Raw genomic sequence first — 17,597 nt, forward strand, 5'->3', positions numbered from 1 at the left:
ACACAGAAAGAAGAATTAGCCAACTGCTCTCTGTGTTCATAGGGATGTTGTTGCTGTGTGGTATTTTAGGATTTTGCTGCAACCCGACCAAACAATTTTGTTTTTGTGTCCTCCCTCTAGTCTTAAGTAAATCTTGCTTTTATGTACTCGTGTTGCTGGGATGCACATTTGTGCTGCTTCATTGTTCGACTTCTGCCCCTCTTTAACGGCTCATATTTTAACTGTACACTGGTTCATGAACTATACACGAGGCCCATTCATCACTCGATCCCTCGCCGGAGCCGGCACTTCACTTTGGCGAGATTACTCCGTGTTCAACACAGAAATTCAAAACAGAGAAGACAAAAAGCATCTTTACCCACTACTGCATGTGCCTCGCCACAGTGCTGATGTCTTGTGGTCTGTACATTCATTATACTCTGACTGTGATCCAGTAGGCAGGGACCAAACCTCCTCTGTGGTTCAGTGAATCAGCCAATCACATGTGAGGAGCCCTTACCTTGGCCACTGAGCAAGGCTGGCAGCAATGATTTATGAAGCCCTTTGAAATTTATGGAAAGTTGTCACGTACAAAATTAAGGGAATGCTTCACAGAGCTTTTTGCTCACCAAAATGTCATTATTATTTTGGTGGAAAAGTGGGAGAAATGTAGGAGAAAAATGGCTTATGAATAATTGATTCTGAACAAAAGAATAAATGCATTAACACACAGTTAGCCTCCTCCAGGCTTTTCATCCACTTCCTGGCCGGTTTCCTCTTTGACAATTGGACAATGATAAAATGAGTGACAGCTAATTTTAGAAATCTGGGACTGCTGACTGTAACCATACTTCAAAGAATTCATCTTAGCAAGTTATTTCACACAATTTCCAGCCTAACTGTCGTCACAAAGCAGACCGCTCTGTATTATCACAGCCAGGACACATGATTTCCAACAGCGTTTGAATCAAACAGTATTAGTCCAAACATGCCATGATTTTAGTGTACATTATTAGTAAATGTACATTATATATCTGATTGACAATGACATTGTATCTATTATCCACAGGGAGGTTCTGATGTTGGAATAAATAAATGTGTACCTTCATAAATTCAGACCAAACTCAGACACATTGTTATTGTCTCTCCACATCCCCTAATGTCCATTGTATTGTGCACACAGATACAATCTGTGAAACTCTGAATCATTTATCAATGCACTGCTCTCAGTACGCTGTCTTGTTCCTCATCTCCCTCCTCCTGCAGAATCACACACACACACACACACGCGCACACACGGACTCACGCTATTAATTTGGAAATACAAACAGGTCATATCCAGGCAGGCTCTGTTGTTAATCTTGTGTCATCCTGTTGTTTATAATGCATTGCAAATGATGATGATTTAAGCACCTATATCAACAAAGTAATCAGATGCTATCAAAATGAAAATGAAAAATTGCCTATGGCACTAAAAGAGTTCAATATTAGATACAACGTTGTCTCTGTAATAACTGTGCGCAACCCTCTAGATCAAATTAAATAATCAGGATTTTACAGGATTATGGGATTTTAACTGCATGGATGTATGTTTTCCTCATGTGGATTTTTGTTGCAGATATTAGGAGAACGCAGGCTGCAGAGCTGTCTGCATTACATGTCGTACTGTTGAATTAGGTCAGCTGGAGGTGTTTTCCTTGCACATATTTTCTGCAAAAAATCTGAAGTTTCCGCAAGATGTGTTCAAAGGAGAGCACCAGTCAGCCATGTTATAGAGCAGCATACTGTGTAGTGTCTGTTGCAGCGAGCAGAGGAAGCGGTGCTGCATCCTGCTGCTTACTCTCATTTCTCCCTCTCTCTTTCTGTGTATGTGTCTGTGACAGAGACAGAGCAGGCTTTCATTAGGTTTTGACAGGGACTGAAACCGAGGCAGCGCAGGGCAAAGTAAAGTGAAGCGAAGCTGTAGACTGAAGGCTTCAGCCTCAGTAGTTGTAGCTCTGAGATGTGTGATGAAGCACTGTGAGACTCCTGTCTGACTGATACCTCACATCTCCACCTGCACACAAGCAAATCCACCGTGTGCTCGCTGGAAATGTGATTGAGCAGCATCAATATGCACACAGGGTCAGATATAAACCTTAATATGTGCTCTATTAGGGGTGGGAGAAAAAATCGATTTACATAAATATCGCAATACCTATTTTTGATGTTTTTTTTTTTTTTAATTTTTTAAAATATTGTGCAATGTGCATTTGTTAGCCTTTTTCACATACAGAGAGTACAGGTTTTGAAAAGGGTTTAAGTTCACTTAAATTTATAGGCTCCTACAGTATTTGTGTGCAGATAAATGTTAAAAATGCAGACTAAAAGTTGAGAGAATCTGCAATATCGTAGAATCGCAATTTAAATCGAATCGCCATCCAAAAAATCATAGAAGAATCGAATCGGGAGAAAAGCATATCGTCCCAGCCCTATGCTGTATATTAGAAGCATCAGAGAGAATCCAGCTTAAAGTAAAATAAACTCCTCTCTTTTGTTTGATCCACAGGAAACGAAGCCCATCTGCATCCAGGGATCCAAACCAAAAATACGACCAAAGGGAGGGGGGTGACCACTCACAGTATGCCCCGACGGACGGCGGCATGCCCAGATCACCGTCTGACTATGGGGACAGGGACCCTCGGCGGGCTCCGCGGGGCCCACACATGTACCCAGACGTGGATGCGGCGCGGATGGGCTACCGGGACAGGCGGGGCCCCGGACGCTGGCACTCCCAGGAATACCCGCTGGACCAGGAGCTAGACGGACCGCCCAGCGAGTATGACCTGCAGCAGCAGCGCCAGGACGAGTTCCAGGCGCGCTACCGCAGCGACCCCAACCTGGCGCGCTACCCCGTCAAGCCGCAGCCCTACGAGGAGCAGATGAGGATGCACGCCGAGGTGGGCCGCCTGAGGCACGAGCGCCGCCACAGCGACGTCTCCCTGGCTTACACGGAGCAGGACGAGCCCGGCCCCATCCGGCTGTCCCGACAACATCTCACCGAGCGCCGGCCGCCTATGGTGGGACAGCGCTCCTACTCCGTCGACCGCTCCTCCCCGGGGCCCATGGGACCCGGCCTCGGAGGTCACAGAACCTCCAACCACAGCCCCCCAACGCCACACCGCAGCCCCGTGCTGGGCGGTCGATCCGGGGACCTGCGGAGGGGAGACCCGGGCGTGGGCGGGGATCCCATGAGGAGGCAGCAACACCACTTGGACCCCAGCTCGGCCGTTCGCAAAACCAAGAGGGAGAAGATGGAGAGCATGTTGAGGAATGACTCTCTCAGCTCGGACCAGTCGGAGTCGGTGCGCCCGCCACCCCCGAAGCCCCACAAAACCAAAAAGGGAGGGAAGATGCGGCAGGTGTCACTGAGCAGCTCGGAGGAGGAGCTGGCCACCACGCCGGAGTACACCAGCTGTGAGGACGTGGAGATAGAGAGTGAGTCAGTCAGTGAGAAAGGTAGGGGCCACACACAGCAGCCTCTCTCTGTCTCTACTGTGTTTCTGTTACTTTTTACTGTTGATAAAGCTTCATTTAGTATTTATGTCACATCATTCAAACTGCTCCAAGATATTTACATGCTAATGCTAAGAAATTATGTCCTAGTTATTAAACACAATGTTGTTGGAAAATCTGATTTGATCTAATTATTGTTTAATTATTCCTGCTGTCTCATGTTGATAATGATTTTTGATTCATGCAGCTGTTGACTCAGATATAACCTTCAGATCCCCCAGTCTACAGTCTGTTTATGTGCTTTGTGTGTTTGTCTGGTTATATCTGTATTTATATGTGTAGGGCTCATTATTTTCTGTTTTAAAAATTCTTAGTTTTACTTTTTAAAGCTCTTGGAAACCTCGTTTCCACTTTCTGAGCCGTGAATTCCTTTAAAAGACTTTGGTTATAGTAAACTGCAGTAAACAGTAAAGTCTTTGATGTGTGTGGTAGCTTTGGTTTAAACCAAACTGTTTCTTCTATAAAATCCTGGCATCCACAGTAAAGAAAAAAAAAAAGACCAGAAAATAATGAGCCTTATGTATGTGCAAAGTTTGTTACATGTGATTTTACTCTCACAGCTCCAGTGCCTTTGAGGACGTGACTTGTGTGCTCATGAGCCAGATATGTTTCAGTGTGGATGGGTGTTATGTGTTTTTAAATGAATGTAATGCTACTGCTCTCAAGGCCTAATCCTTTTGCCGCTGCTGGCACACTTTGCCGGGTCCTGCCACAGCTGTTTCACATGATCAGTCTGTTCTAATGGACGCTGTTACATAACTGACAGACAGAGGGAAGCAAGGAGAGGTCTGGGGTGTGGGTGTCTAGTGGAATAAGGTAAGCTGAGTAAATAACAGTTTCAGAGTATTTTATTGGGTAGTTTTATGTCATCACCGCTGCATATAAATGAATGGATGTTATTAGAGAAAGGTTCTGAAAGCGCAGAGGGTGATATATATTTTCCGGTAATATGCTGTACCTCCTCAGTTAGTGTTGACTTCCTGACTTCGATACTGCTTTGTAACCACACTGCTGTTGTCATTATTTGTAACTGATCCTAGCTGAGGGTTGATGGTGAAGAGGAAATAGCATATCTTTGCTCAGGGTTTATTGATGCCATTTCTAGGGTTTTTCACTGCTGCTGATTTTACAAATGAACTCTACAGATGTCACTTCAATAATTGTAATAATGATTTCCACACCCATTTGGTCCACTTTAGTTCAGTGTTTCCAGTTGAAGGTATACGGTTGGTACTGGCTTTGCTGGACCTGTCTTGTCGTTCATCTGCAACAGGAAAATAGAAATGGACATCAGATCGCTCATTGCAAATGTCCTATACCTGCTTAGAGACGCAAGTGCACTTGTCCAAGTGTATAAAAACACAGTGGCAAGCAAACAGTCAGAGTGACTGAATTAAATGCCACTTTGCATAGAATCAACCGCAAAAGCAATTGTTTAGGCTGTTAGCTTCTTGACTGCTCCACCTGGTTGACAGCTGTTGTAATTGCAAATTGATTTTATTGTCAAACCTGTAATTACGGAGGCCTTTACCTGAGAAATGTTAAAAGCAGCAAACAGAAAGCAAAGGAAGAGGAGCAGCTGACATATGAAAGAATAAAAGACAGACAGGAGGAGAGTACAGCGGCACAGTTTGCTTTTGTCAGTAGCACTGGACCAAAGCACCTGCCACATGCTCGAAATGTTTAATCTAGAAGAGACTGGAGGAATTCAGTTGGTCTGCTGCGTTATGTAACTGTTCTCCTCACCGAGGGAAGCAGCACCGGCACTACATTATTGATGTGGGAGTTTCCAGGTTTCCAGGTAGCCATGAAACAAAAATAGGAAGAAAAAAAGAAAACAGCCTGTTGTGAGGGTCAGAGTTTCTGTTGTTTCTGTCTGTGTCTGTCTGCCTCCTCCACAGGTCAGCCTGAGTGGGAGAGGAGGGGGAAAATAAAGGAGGGAGTTCAACTATTGACCTGAATAAGTATAGCTATAGAACATTCTCGGCTGGTTTTGTAGAGCAATCTCTGCTCTTTATTTAGGTATAATTGGCGGTTTTATTAATTTATGACATAATTAAGGCGGCGGTGATATGGTGCATGCAGGGAGTCTGATAAATGGTTCAGAAAATTCTACTGAATCATTTATTTTAAACCTGTGTCCTTATTTGCACTGTCAGTTATATAACAGACAGCAGAGACGCGATCCAAACTTTAGGCTCCCGACTCGGACATGTGATATATTCTGGCAAATATTAATATAATCAATAAAAACCTTATATAATAATGTCAGATATGCAGCTATAAAGATAGATCAGCCCATTTTCAGCGGTTATAGCATGGCGTAGCATGTATTTCAGCCAAGCAAGGTTTCACAGCTGGTCTAGATGCTCCTAGAAAGAAGGATGTACATTCACTTTTTACACTAAAAAGCCTAAAGAGAAGCCACAGCGGATAAGAAAAGCATTAACTACAGTTGCATGTGAGGCTACAGTCAGTGGGAGCGAGACGAAAAAGAGGGCAGAAAGCATCTTTTGGACATATGTGGCCCATCAGCGACTTGGGCTTTGTGCACTCAGCTTGACTCAGTGAGGAGATGAGATGGGTGTGTAGCAGCAGCAGGCTAAGCAGGGTGCATGGCATGCTTCCGACTCTCCAATACCCCACGGGGGCCTCTGAGGGTGGAGGAGGGCTTGATGGGATAGGAAGCAGGGGAAACCAGAGGGGAGGAGGAGGAGACCGGTCGGAGAAAGGGTGTGCCTGCTGTAATGGGCCTGGCTCGTGCCTGCGAGCACTAGAGACTGATTTATCACGATGGCCTCTCCCTGTGTTTTCCTCTTTATTGATTCCCCCTGACATGCAGCCTCATAATAGTGCCGAACAGACAGAAAAGGAGAGGCTGGCTGGCTAACTACAGCTGAGGGGTGAACATTGTATAGTGACAGCCTATGTTACATCCTCATTAATGGCTTCTGGGATCAGTTTTTGCATCTCACTAAGTCCGCTAGATTTGAAGGCTGTACCATGAAGCTTGTTGTTCGAACAATATTCATATTAATTTAATCCGTTAACACCTCGATTGGAATCTGTGTGTTACAACCCCCCCTCCCCCACCCAGAGGATCAACATGACACTGTATCACCTTCCTAGCATGGTGACTCTGTTTAAACATACACACTGTTTCACCCCGGCCTCTTTCCTGCTCTTGCCCCTTGAATTGTAGTAAAAACAGCATCAATAATTAATGATCCAATTAATAGTTTACACTGGTTTTTATTGAGCTGTCAAAGTGATGGAGAGCCTGCTGGTGGTGAACTCCGCCACTGCCTGCGCTCTGCCGTTGCCCTGAATCAGCACTTTGCCGGGGCCTCGGAGCCGGGGCGAAACGGCAGGGCCGGGCGCAGACTGCTGATGCTCACAATTTATGGCCGTGATGAGTTTCCTGCTCCCTGAAAAACCACACAGTGCCTCGCTGGGGATCAGTGCCCAATTGTGGCGTGCCACTGTTAATAAAGCTTCGGGGAAAGAAAGGGGAAAGGCTGCTACGTGCCTCCATGCTGGCGCCCACTCAGATCCTCCTTGACAGACACTGAGGGTGGGCGGGCTAGGAGGTGAGGAGGCTGCTGGAGGAGGAGGAGGAGGAGTGTGATGGGAGGAAGAACAGGCACAGGTGGAGGTGAAACTGTGATGGGTATAACCTTGAAATTATCCACATAGAATCTGACTGTAAATAAAGACAAAATAGACAAATAAATCAAAGCTCTCATTGTCCCAAAAGACACTTAGATGTGTAATAAAGACTGAAACCATCAAACAAACATCACAACAAAAAAGTCTGAATTGAAACATGGATTTGTAAAATCCTTCCACCCCTATTTTTATGAATGTTTCCTTCCTTCTGTGCCTGGTTACAAATCTAAGCCTTAAGCTATTTGAACTGCAATGGCCACATTAGGCAAGTGACTGGAGACTGTCTACCACTCTGAACTGTGCTCTGGTGTTTACGCTGCCAACAGAGTAGCGACTGGGAGGCGAAGAGGGTAATCACTGTTGTCAGCTGTTGGTTAGAGGTCCGCAGAGGGCAAAGCCTGTCTGGGGACATCCATAATGTTTTATCACAGTGCATAACTGTGTACAGTAAGTAGTTATAGCACTCCCCTAGACTGATGGATGGATAGTGATAGCAGGGGGTGAGAGAGGGAACGAGGGCACTTTCTTTGTTTGGCTTTTGCCACTTAGTCACAACCCTGATGATGAAGATCTAAATACACCACAGTGAAACTCTATGGCAAAAAATGATGCTGTGGAAGAAATGCCAAAGCAAACATTAACCATGTCTTTTGGCAATCATTTGTATAATGTTGATTAATTATTGAGGTATGAAAAGACAGGTTTTTAGGTGTGCTCACTGTTCTTTTTGCCTTTACTGAAGTGGCCTAGATGATATGGTAAACTGGTGTGAGGGTGTAATGGGAACTTTGGTTGTAATAAACTTTCCTTATCCTTTAACCATTATGTTACGCACCGTGTTTCTGCATCAGTTGTGTGTCTATTGCCACTTTGTTAGACGACATGATGCTGTGGCTATATTTATTCACAGTGGCACTATCTTTACGCAGCGTTCCTTCCTCAATACATCTCTTTTTTTTTCTATATTGAAAATCCCCTCCTCTTTACCCTTGTGCGCTCCACTCCCCCATCGCCTCATCCTCTACATTCAGAAGTATATGCAGTCTATTTTTATGCCTTTTCCATCAGACTTCCCTGATTTCCCTGAGATTGAATCCTCAGCCAGATAATGCCTGAAGGAGGCCCGTCCTGTATAGATCCATTAGGCTCTCCAGCTCTTTGCAGGGGAAGTGAAGTGTGGGAAATGTGATGTATATGGCTCAGGGGCTGCGCAAACACAGTGTTTTCAGACAGCCGTACCTGTGCCCACGGCTCTGAGGTTCACTACAGCTACATACATTCATGCAAACCCCCCAAGTATATCAACAGCACATGTACAAGTGGAGGGCCGGTGTCTGCCGAGTGCCTGTCAGCACCAAATAGGCTTTCTGTATTATTTAAATGACTCATCTTTTATATGCTTTAATAAGAGCAATTTCATGAGGACCATTTCTTAATACACGTTATTACTGAATTGTAAAATGACTTGCCAGTGTAAGCGAATAACATTTAAATGCCCATTGCCTCCACATAATGGGGTGTTAAACGCAGAGATATGCTACACACTAAGGTCCTGGGACAAAGAAATCACCACTTCTTCAGCAGTCAGACAGAAGTCCCTCTCTGAAAACCCAAATTATTATTATTTTTTTCAGCTGGACGGCCTCCACCCTCAGTGCTCTTTTCCTGTATACCACTCTCCATTGGGAATCTTCACAGCACCTTTGGATTCAATATTTTTTTTACTCTTTTTAATTAGCTTGGATTTTTAAGCCTCTTAATCAAATTGAAAGTGCTCTCCATCTCTCTGCTCTGTGCATCCACATGGGGAAACAGGGCAAATCCTATACAGTGACAAAGTTAGTTCTGCAGACATGCGGCTCCATCAGATCTAATACTCACAATGAGTTTCTATTTGTTCCAAATATCAGTGTGTATTCTCTGTTTCCTGGTGCCTATTTATCATACCTGCTGCAGTGTAGCTTCTTCCCCCTCTTAGGGGTTTTACCACCAGCAGTTTCCCTCTGACCCGTCAGCTGGATTGATTAGAAAACGAAGAAAACTGTCCCAGAAACCTGTTATTCCCCGTTTATATTTCTCAAGGCGGCGTCTGCTGATGCTGCTACAGAAGTTGTAATCAGAGCCACATCTTTAAAAGCTTTCCCTGATGCACTTTAGATTGAGGTCAGTTAAGGCATGTGTGGCACTCACTGGGATCTGAATCACCCAGTTACACATTAGAGATGCGCCCTGCTCCCTCCCACAGATGCACTGCTGTAGTATAAGATATCAGCATGCTAACTCTGTTAGAACAAAATGTGCATTGTTGTCTGTTGGTTTGAACTGAGGGTCCCTGCTGAGGCGTTAGCTGTTTCTATAAAGACAGAGCTGAGTAATCAGGGGAATCTCAGCAGCCTCAGTTTGGACAGATACATCTTTATGACTGTGCACTGACATACTGCCATATAGATCATGATGTGCCTGGTCTTGGGATCAGTTTAATTAGATCATGATGGCCAGAATAATTATGACACTAAAACATAAGACGTTTACTTTGTGAAATTTAAGTCTGTTTTTCCAAATAGGTTCAAGTATTTATTTAATTTAAGTGTTTAACTTATGTGAAGTTAGCAGAGGTGATCTTTGCTTCAGACAAGTGCCTCACTGTGATACTGCACATTAAATGCTTGAGAGCCAGTATCAAAATTAAAACCGAATTTCTCATATTTTGCAAAAAACAAATATTTTTTCCACCAGTGAGAATGTTTGATCCTTAACGCAATGAAAACATATAGGAACCTGAATTAAAGGGGTAAAATAAAAACATCTCCTCTCCTCTATAAAGCAAAACAGATGAAACCAGTTGGAACAATCTCAAAATATCAAAATGCATGTGGCAGTAAATCATTAACATTTTTTAATTCTGAATGTTAGAGTTAACAAAATTAAGAAAATTACGATAATCTAATTTCTCCTCCTGTCTGTGCTGAATTTCCATGTCAGTGGCTTTACAAGATGAGTTTTCCTATGATTTACTGGTGTTACATGTGTCAGACTCTTCAACTAGTTACTCTGACTTGTCTGTAGGTATGATGACTGCTGCTAGTTAGCTAGTCGTGTCCGCCCCGGCCTGTGGAGGCACCAGGTTGTTTTTAAGGACTGAATCCATGCGCTGCAGAGAAAACAAGAAAAAATGGCAATGCAGGAAAAAGACCAATGGTCCTGGATGTGAAAATGTAGAATTGTGTGGCTGAGAGTGCAGGCAGTGTGTGTCCTTCTCTCACTGCACAGTGTTGAGATGGTGGAGTCAGTATTGATCCTTCATGTTATGTATTATGATCTGAGCTACATCTTTCTTTCTCCACAGGGCTCATAGAAATGCACACGGTGATCACCTTTTGATTTTGAGCTTTCTGTGTTAGCGCGTGTGCTGAAACAAATGTCTGTCTGGGCGTCTTGTTTAGTCCTGAGTGTGTATTGTGTGCGTGTATGTGTGTGTGTTAACGTCTGTATGTTTGGTCTGTGGTGTCCTCACTGGCCCCTCTCGCTGTCCTCTCTTGTGTATGTGCGCCCTTTACCCCCCACCTTACAGGAGATTTGGATGGCCATTGGTGGGACCATGCGTCTTGGCATAGCAGCGAGGCCTCACCAATGTCTTTGGTGAGACATGTGGAGCCCTGCCTTGACCTCCCTCCCCTCCCTCCTGCCCTGTAACCCCAATCTCTCTCTCCCTTTCTCTGTCTCTCTCCCCTCCCATGCCCCCCCTCCCCCTTTCTCCAAGAGTCTTTTGTCATTTCATGTTTCCTTCGTTTTATTTACACCTTTGCATGTTGTTTTTCTGTTTTTCTTTCTGTTTTTATCCCACACCTGTAGGGGACAGTCAAAGGGGAAAAAGAAAAACTATTGAGCAGGCATTTATGTCCGAGCCGACACACACCTTATCTGAGAGGCAAAAGAAAATGGTGCGCTTTGGGGGACACTCATTTGAAGAGGACTTGGCATGGTGTGAACCGCAGGTTAAAGACTCGGGAGTTGATACGTGCAGTAGCACTACCCTAAACGAGGAGCATAGCCATAGTGAGAAGGTACTGAGACAATCTAGCCTGCATTTTGTTATTATTTACCTACCCATCCAGTCTTTGTTTGCTCTCTGTCACTAAGTGTAAATAGGTGAGATGTTTGTTTTTTGGATTTCATTTGACGTATGAATTGATTTCTCTTGCGATTTCGTTTCCTTTTTTTTTTGTTTTTCGGTTACTTTTGGCTCCACCTTGCTTTGGTGTTGCCGAAAAACCCTTTTGGGAGCACCCCTCTTTGCTTGCTACTTGTACTTGCTGTTTTGCTCTCCAAACAGAAACTACACATCTTACAGTAGTTGTTAAAGAAACGCATTGACACACAACCTCTCTGTTTGTCATGGCACACAGGAATGTGGGTCTCTCCTAGTTGCATGCTCGTTCTCCTCCGTATGTTGTGTTCTTGCTCTGCAGCGGTCCTGTTTAGTGCAGTGGGAACACCTTTACTCAGGCCCGTCCCTGTCACTCTGCTGCCCTACCCCACAGCACCCAGTCCAGACAAAACCTGCCTCCTGCCCAACTTTCCATTCACTTCTACAGCAAAACTCAAAATTACTGTAAAAGCACAAAACAGGGAAGATTGGATTTGTTTTGCACAAAAACTAAAACATTTGTTTTTCTTTTTTCCCTTCCACTGCCGCATCTGTGATTCCACCCTCTCTCTGTGTCTCATGGCTTTACTCTGTGCTTTCTGTTTTTCATCCTCTCTGTTATTTAAAGTGATGCCTCATAGTCTGCCTCATTTGTTCTCGTATCATAGATGATCTTTTCCCCCCTTTTTTCGTTGTCTGCCACCCCCTCACCACTCCACTTGATGGTGGTTGTATGTGTGTAGTGAAGCACTGGAGTGAGACTCTGGTCTTCCTGCTCCAGTTTGAAGAGCTGGTTTGAGGAGGAGTGTTGGGGCTGCTTGCTTTACTCTGCATGGGGCGCTGCATGAGCTCACTCCACCTTCACACTGGCAGGTTCACACAAGCTCTGGAAGTAACATCTAATGTTACTGTTGAGCTCTATTTATGAGCTGTAGTTTGCTGTAAAAGTTGTCTACTTTTCATCAATACTTTTGTCCATAATAACCCTTAAATTACAATTTAAATAACTGAACAGATTGCTATAAAAAAAAAAAACACTAAGTTGTATTGCCAACAAGGCTTGTGTGAACTTTCTCCCCCTGAGTGAATAAGTACTCCCCCCCTGACCCCCTTTCACTGTGGACAGTTGTCTGCTTTGGTCTGAAGTGATCAAATTCAAGTGGATGAGTTGTTAAACAAAAGGTGTGTTGTCGCTCTGACCTTGTAGCACCCGGTGACGTGGCAGACGTCCAAAGATGGGGATCGCCTAATAGGGCGCATTTTGCTCAACAAGCGAATGAAAGATGGAAGTGTGCCTCGAGACTCAGGAGCTCTGCTTGGTCTGAAGGTGAGCTTATCATGTCTGCGTGTGTGTTTGTGTGTGTGAAGGTGAATACCTTTGCTCTGGCGCATCATGCTACTTCCATCACAGCCTCTTAACATACACACTATTATGAATTTGAAAGACCTGTTGTTACGTCTCTGTTAACATTTTTCAACTTTTCAGCTGTGATTTCTATTTGTGGCTTCATCCTCGTGTGTGTGGCTCACTGATTTTCTCCTTGGCTTCCAATTATTGATTACATCATAGAGCTACTTAGTATTAATATTCATTAGAGACTTGATTATACTCCTGATGAATATTAATGAGCAGCATTTGATATTGAGCTCTGTAATTTTCTGTACTCACTCACACTGAACTGCTTTAATGAACTGAATTCAGCCTCTCAGTGGAAACAAGTCGGTCCAGAGCTTGTCAGCAATGTCACTGCCCAGATCTGTCAGTCCAAATATTATTTCATCTGCACAGTTATTTCAATGTTAATTGTACTGAATAGAAGCAATCACAATCCCTACATATTTACTTATATTGTATTTTGTAATTGTAACATATTTATTCCTGTTGCTCTTATTCTTGGTTCACTTGATGTCATTTCATTGCATTACCGAAGCATGTGAAATACTTTCTGCTGCTCTAGATTCCCCTTCTCTTTTCACTGTTGCATAAATCTGTAGGTGGTGCACACTGGTACAAATCAAAACAAAAAACAAAACAGGAATAAGCTGAGCAGCCGAAGTCTGGAGGAGCATGATGGGCCATGAAGAGAGAGAACAGAGAGCAGCAAGATGGGGAAAAATCATTACTGATTGAATGAGCCTCCTGAAATGGCATGTTTGTGTCTGCTCAGTGCCTCTGTGCATTTCTGTCTGCTCAGCAGCAGCCAACCACCTCGGCAATCCAGCCAGTCAGTCCATCAGTTAGGCTGCCAGCCTTGCCCTCGCTGCCCATCTCTCCCTCTCTCCTCCTCTGCGAGCCTCCCTCTCTGGCTCCTGCCTGTTACATAAAGCCATTTCATTTAGCAGACTTCCCTAAGCTCCTTTGTATGTTGGCATTCAGCTGCCATTAAGAGGGATTTTTATTTGTATGATGCCCATGTAAGCTGAGCAGAGTGGAGTACAGCAGCTCAGGACTGTACAGTACAGCTCTAGCCCACGGCCCTGTACTGTTACAGAACCACAGAGAGGCACCAGAGTGTGTCTGTGGGGAGAAAAGCATGGCCTGAGACATTTGTTCAAAAACAGAGATGCACTTTTACCATTGACCCTCTCCTTGTAATGCTTTTATTGAGGATTCATACCTTGAAGGCAAGAAAGAGCTAAAGCAATGACAACAGGACACTTGAACAAAAAGAAACATCTGTCTATTCTTGCAAGCTGCCCTGCACATCGCTATGTCTCTATGAAGAGTTAACACGGGACATTAATATTGTGTCTACTCTATACTATAATAACACTTGTGGTTCAGATTTATTGTAGCATGTATTTCACTGCTAATCCGCTCATCTCTGCTTTCACAGGTGGTGGGAGGCAAGATGACAGAATCTGGTAGACTTTGTGCTTTCATCACAAAAGTGAGGAAAGGAAGTCTAGCAGACACTGTCGGACACCTCAGACCAGGTAAAACACAGACTCTTATATGGAAATGAAATGATGTAGTCATGTTCAAAAAATGGATAATGATTTGTATATTTTTTTTACCCTGTGATGACACAGCTAATGGCAGATTAGTGAGAGACTGAAATTCTCCATGTGACATTGAGGATGTGTGGTGTGTTTGCAGGTGACCAGGTGCTGGAGTGGAACGGGAAGCTTTTACAAGGAGCCACATTTAAAGAAGTTTACAATATCATACTAGAATCCAAGCCTGAGCCGCAGGTGGAGTTAGTGGTCTCACGGCCTATCGGGTGAGAGCTTAACGACGTGCACATGACACTCCTAATGAGACAACAGTGAGACGCTCGTGGTGAAAAAGGCGCTAAGTTTGTGCTGCCACACCAAACATTTGTGACACAAGTTTCTTCTTATTGTTTAATACTTGTTTGACAGTTTAATTTTAACCAACGCCATCTAAAACCGGGTCTTGGAGAGCGCTGCCTATTACCAAGTGCATGCTGGGATAGCTTCCAAGCCTTTGTGACCCTGAAAAAAAGGAACAATCACCTTGAGTGGATGAATTTATGAACCAAACCATATGTTACCTATTTGCTGAGCAGCTAAACAAAGTGCTTTGTAGACAACATCTACGGGTTTAAACGTTTGAAACTTTTCAATACTGTTGTGCTTTGAAACGTGTTTCTTATGAATTTCAAAATAGTTTCAAATGTGTGATGCAAGGGCTTTTTGAAAATCAGTTTCTGTACAGTCGACGTGCATGAACAGCATCTACATCCCGAGCTAAAACTGATTAGAGCAGGGATTATGCATCAGGCCGAGACTATATCGTTTACCTTCATCACCCCCACCCGCTTCCTCTAAGAGCAGCTTTAGTACAATATAACACAAAATGGCTCATTCATGTAACATCACTGCCTTTATGACTCAGAATAACTTTGAATTGTATTTAAATCTCTATAATATTGAAGCTTGAAGAGGGAAGTCCAAGAGGGAACATGAGCTTGTGTTCTCACATAATGTGTTTGTGAAGGAGTGGGACCGACCAGTTTATTCAACATCTGTTCCCCCTCTCCCTCCCTCCCTCCCCCCCGACTGCGGCTCAGTCGGCTCGGGCAACATTTGGGACTGAACACCAGCGCCCAGCAGAATGAAAGCCTGCCACCTGGCTCGCCCTCTCTCTCCTCCAATTGTTTTCAAAGGGGGGGATTGTTTGAGGGGGGGGGGGGGCAGTGGCACCTTTGCTTTGTCAATTCTTCTATCTGCCCTGCTTTGTGTTGCTGAGAGAAATGCTGGGTGAATGAAGACTAATGCGGTGCTTACGGTCATTACAGCACAGTGCGTTCAGCATTAGCTCAGATTGATCCTCTCCATCCCCTCCTTCTCCTTCTCCTCTGCCTCACACACTCACACTCTTCCTATCTTTTTTTTTTCCTATCAGAGATATTCCAAGGATACCAGACAGCACACATGCACAACTGGAATCAAGTGAGTCTTGTCAAAATCATTAGCTAATGTTATTATCCCATTTTATCCCATTAATCAGCCTAGAAACATCAAGTGAAGGAAATGTCTGAGCGAGCTGCCTCTGTCACTCTGCCTCTCTGTGTTTCTGTCTTCTCTTGGCATGATCTCCTGCCCTCCTCTCGCCTCTCTCTGTCTCCGTAGCTGCCAGCCGCTCTCTCTTGCTTTTCTGTCTTCACGTTTTTCAAAACTACAAACCAAAACCACCAAAATCGCTGCTAAATAATCCAACCGTGTCGTCTGTGCCCCTGCCAGGTTCGAGTTCTTTCGAGTCTCAGAAGATGGATCGCCCGTCTATCTCCGTCACATCCCCCATGAGTCCCAGTATGCTGAGGGACGCCCCCCAGTACCTGTCAGGACAGCTTTCAGTAAGTGATTGGCGTGATGTAGAGACCACACATGAGAACCTGTGGAGGGACTGCATTCTTTGATTGATTCGACTCGTGCTGAGAAGTCATTTACAAGATTAGTCAGTAAAATATTCACATTGTGGATTCATTATGTGACTCACTATATATAATATATAACCCTAGTTGAAACCTCTGTCACTAGCTGCAGCCCCTCTCACTCTGCCCGTTCAGCTGGCCCCTGACCAACCCAACACAGGATTGTAGATCAGGTTACCGTGTGTGTTGTCTATTATCTAGTATAAAATCCCTCTTGGGGTAAATGGGTAAAAGGCTGCAATAAAGCAAGAGATAAATCAACACTCAACTTTAGGATCCACGTGGGAAATAGCTTTAGCGTCTGGGAACACATTGAGGACATGTTTTTCTAACGTCGATATTTATGAGACAAGGTTTGGTTCTGACCAACATGGGGATCGAATATAAATATTCACCATTCACCAAACTGCCAGCCAATCAGAGTAAGCTCTGCAGCCTTAACCTATTATAGCTGTGCTATTCTGTATTGGCATGAGAGGGCCGACCTTGAAATCCCCCCCAAAAAACAGCTAATCACTGAAACAGTTGAGTTCATTGAATAAACCTTGCAGGAGCTGCAGTGGCTGATGAGTAATTCCACACAGGCTCTACTGTCACTATGATATTTTTGGAGCAGTCTTTAAATTGTGCGAAAAGGATAACAACCGGGGTTAACGTCACTGTGACGCAAGCTCTGAAGCAGAGAAGAAAAGGTCCAGAGAAGAAAGAGGGAGATAATTGTGAGCCACTGATAATTTGCTCAAAGGGCCTGAGCAGAACAGAGCAGAGAAGCTCAGGGACGAGTAATCTTTGATTAAGTAGAAAGACACAGAAAAGCAAAGATAAATGAAAGGTGAGAAAGAACGAACTCGCTGACCTAAATCTCCCATCTGAAAGTCCAAACTTGTGTTGTTGTGTTTATAGTGTATTGTGAGTTTTTGTTGTTTTTTGTGGGGTTTTGGTTTTATTGCATTTTCTTTTCTTTTCTTTCTTTTTTCTTTTTTGTTCTTGTTTTGCTGATTGATTTTGCTTATCCAGAGCCAAAGCCTTAGTAGAAGAACAACGCCTTTTGCCCCTAGGGTCCAGGTAACGGGCCCTGTCTGCAGGGCACACTCTCTATTTGGTCTTTGCTCATTGACTGTTGACTGGCCTTTTTTTCTGTTTTCCATACTTTGGGAAATGCATTCCCTGGGAAATGGCAGTTACAAGTTTCCCTCTCAGTGCAGTGCATTGTCATTTTCTTCTATTTGATTTCTTAGTATCACTGTTATGATGACAATTTTTATTACTCATTTAACCCATTCACATCATTATTCTTAAGTAGTGCACGTTCAACTAATCTGAACACATCTGAAGAGACACTCTTC

General features: G+C 44.0%; 1 protein-coding gene across 33 annotated transcripts in view; it reads left to right on the top strand.

The window, feature by feature from the left end:
* The window catches only part of rims2a (regulating synaptic membrane exocytosis 2a), a 141,303-nt gene that overhangs the window by 67,706 nt on the left and 56,000 nt on the right, over positions 1-17,597 (top strand). For 18 of the 33 annotated variants that reach the window (XM_085802813.1, XM_085802811.1, XM_085802812.1 and 15 more), the window contains exons 8-15: positions 2,528-3,477; positions 11,056-11,267; positions 12,558-12,677; positions 14,188-14,287; positions 14,451-14,574; positions 15,723-15,769; positions 16,061-16,173; positions 17,269-17,316. In XM_085802813.1, coding sequence (XP_085658939.1) covers positions 2,528-3,477; positions 11,056-11,267; positions 12,558-12,677; positions 14,188-14,287; positions 14,451-14,574; positions 15,723-15,769; positions 16,061-16,173; positions 17,269-17,316 — 1,714 coding nt within the window. Of the gene's footprint in view, positions 1-2,527; positions 3,478-10,774; positions 10,843-11,055; positions 11,268-12,557; positions 12,678-14,187; positions 14,288-14,450; positions 14,575-15,722; positions 15,770-16,060; positions 16,174-17,268; positions 17,317-17,597 lie in introns of all 33 variants that reach the window. The other 15 variants (XM_085802834.1, XM_085802827.1, XM_085802825.1 and 12 more) reach the window with 3 other exon arrangements.

This window comes from Trachurus japonicus, chromosome 16 (genome assembly GCF_045865225.1).
Source record: "Trachurus japonicus isolate A0001 chromosome 16, Traja_1.0".
Lineage (NCBI taxonomy): Eukaryota > Metazoa > Chordata > Actinopteri > Carangiformes > Carangidae > Trachurus > Trachurus japonicus.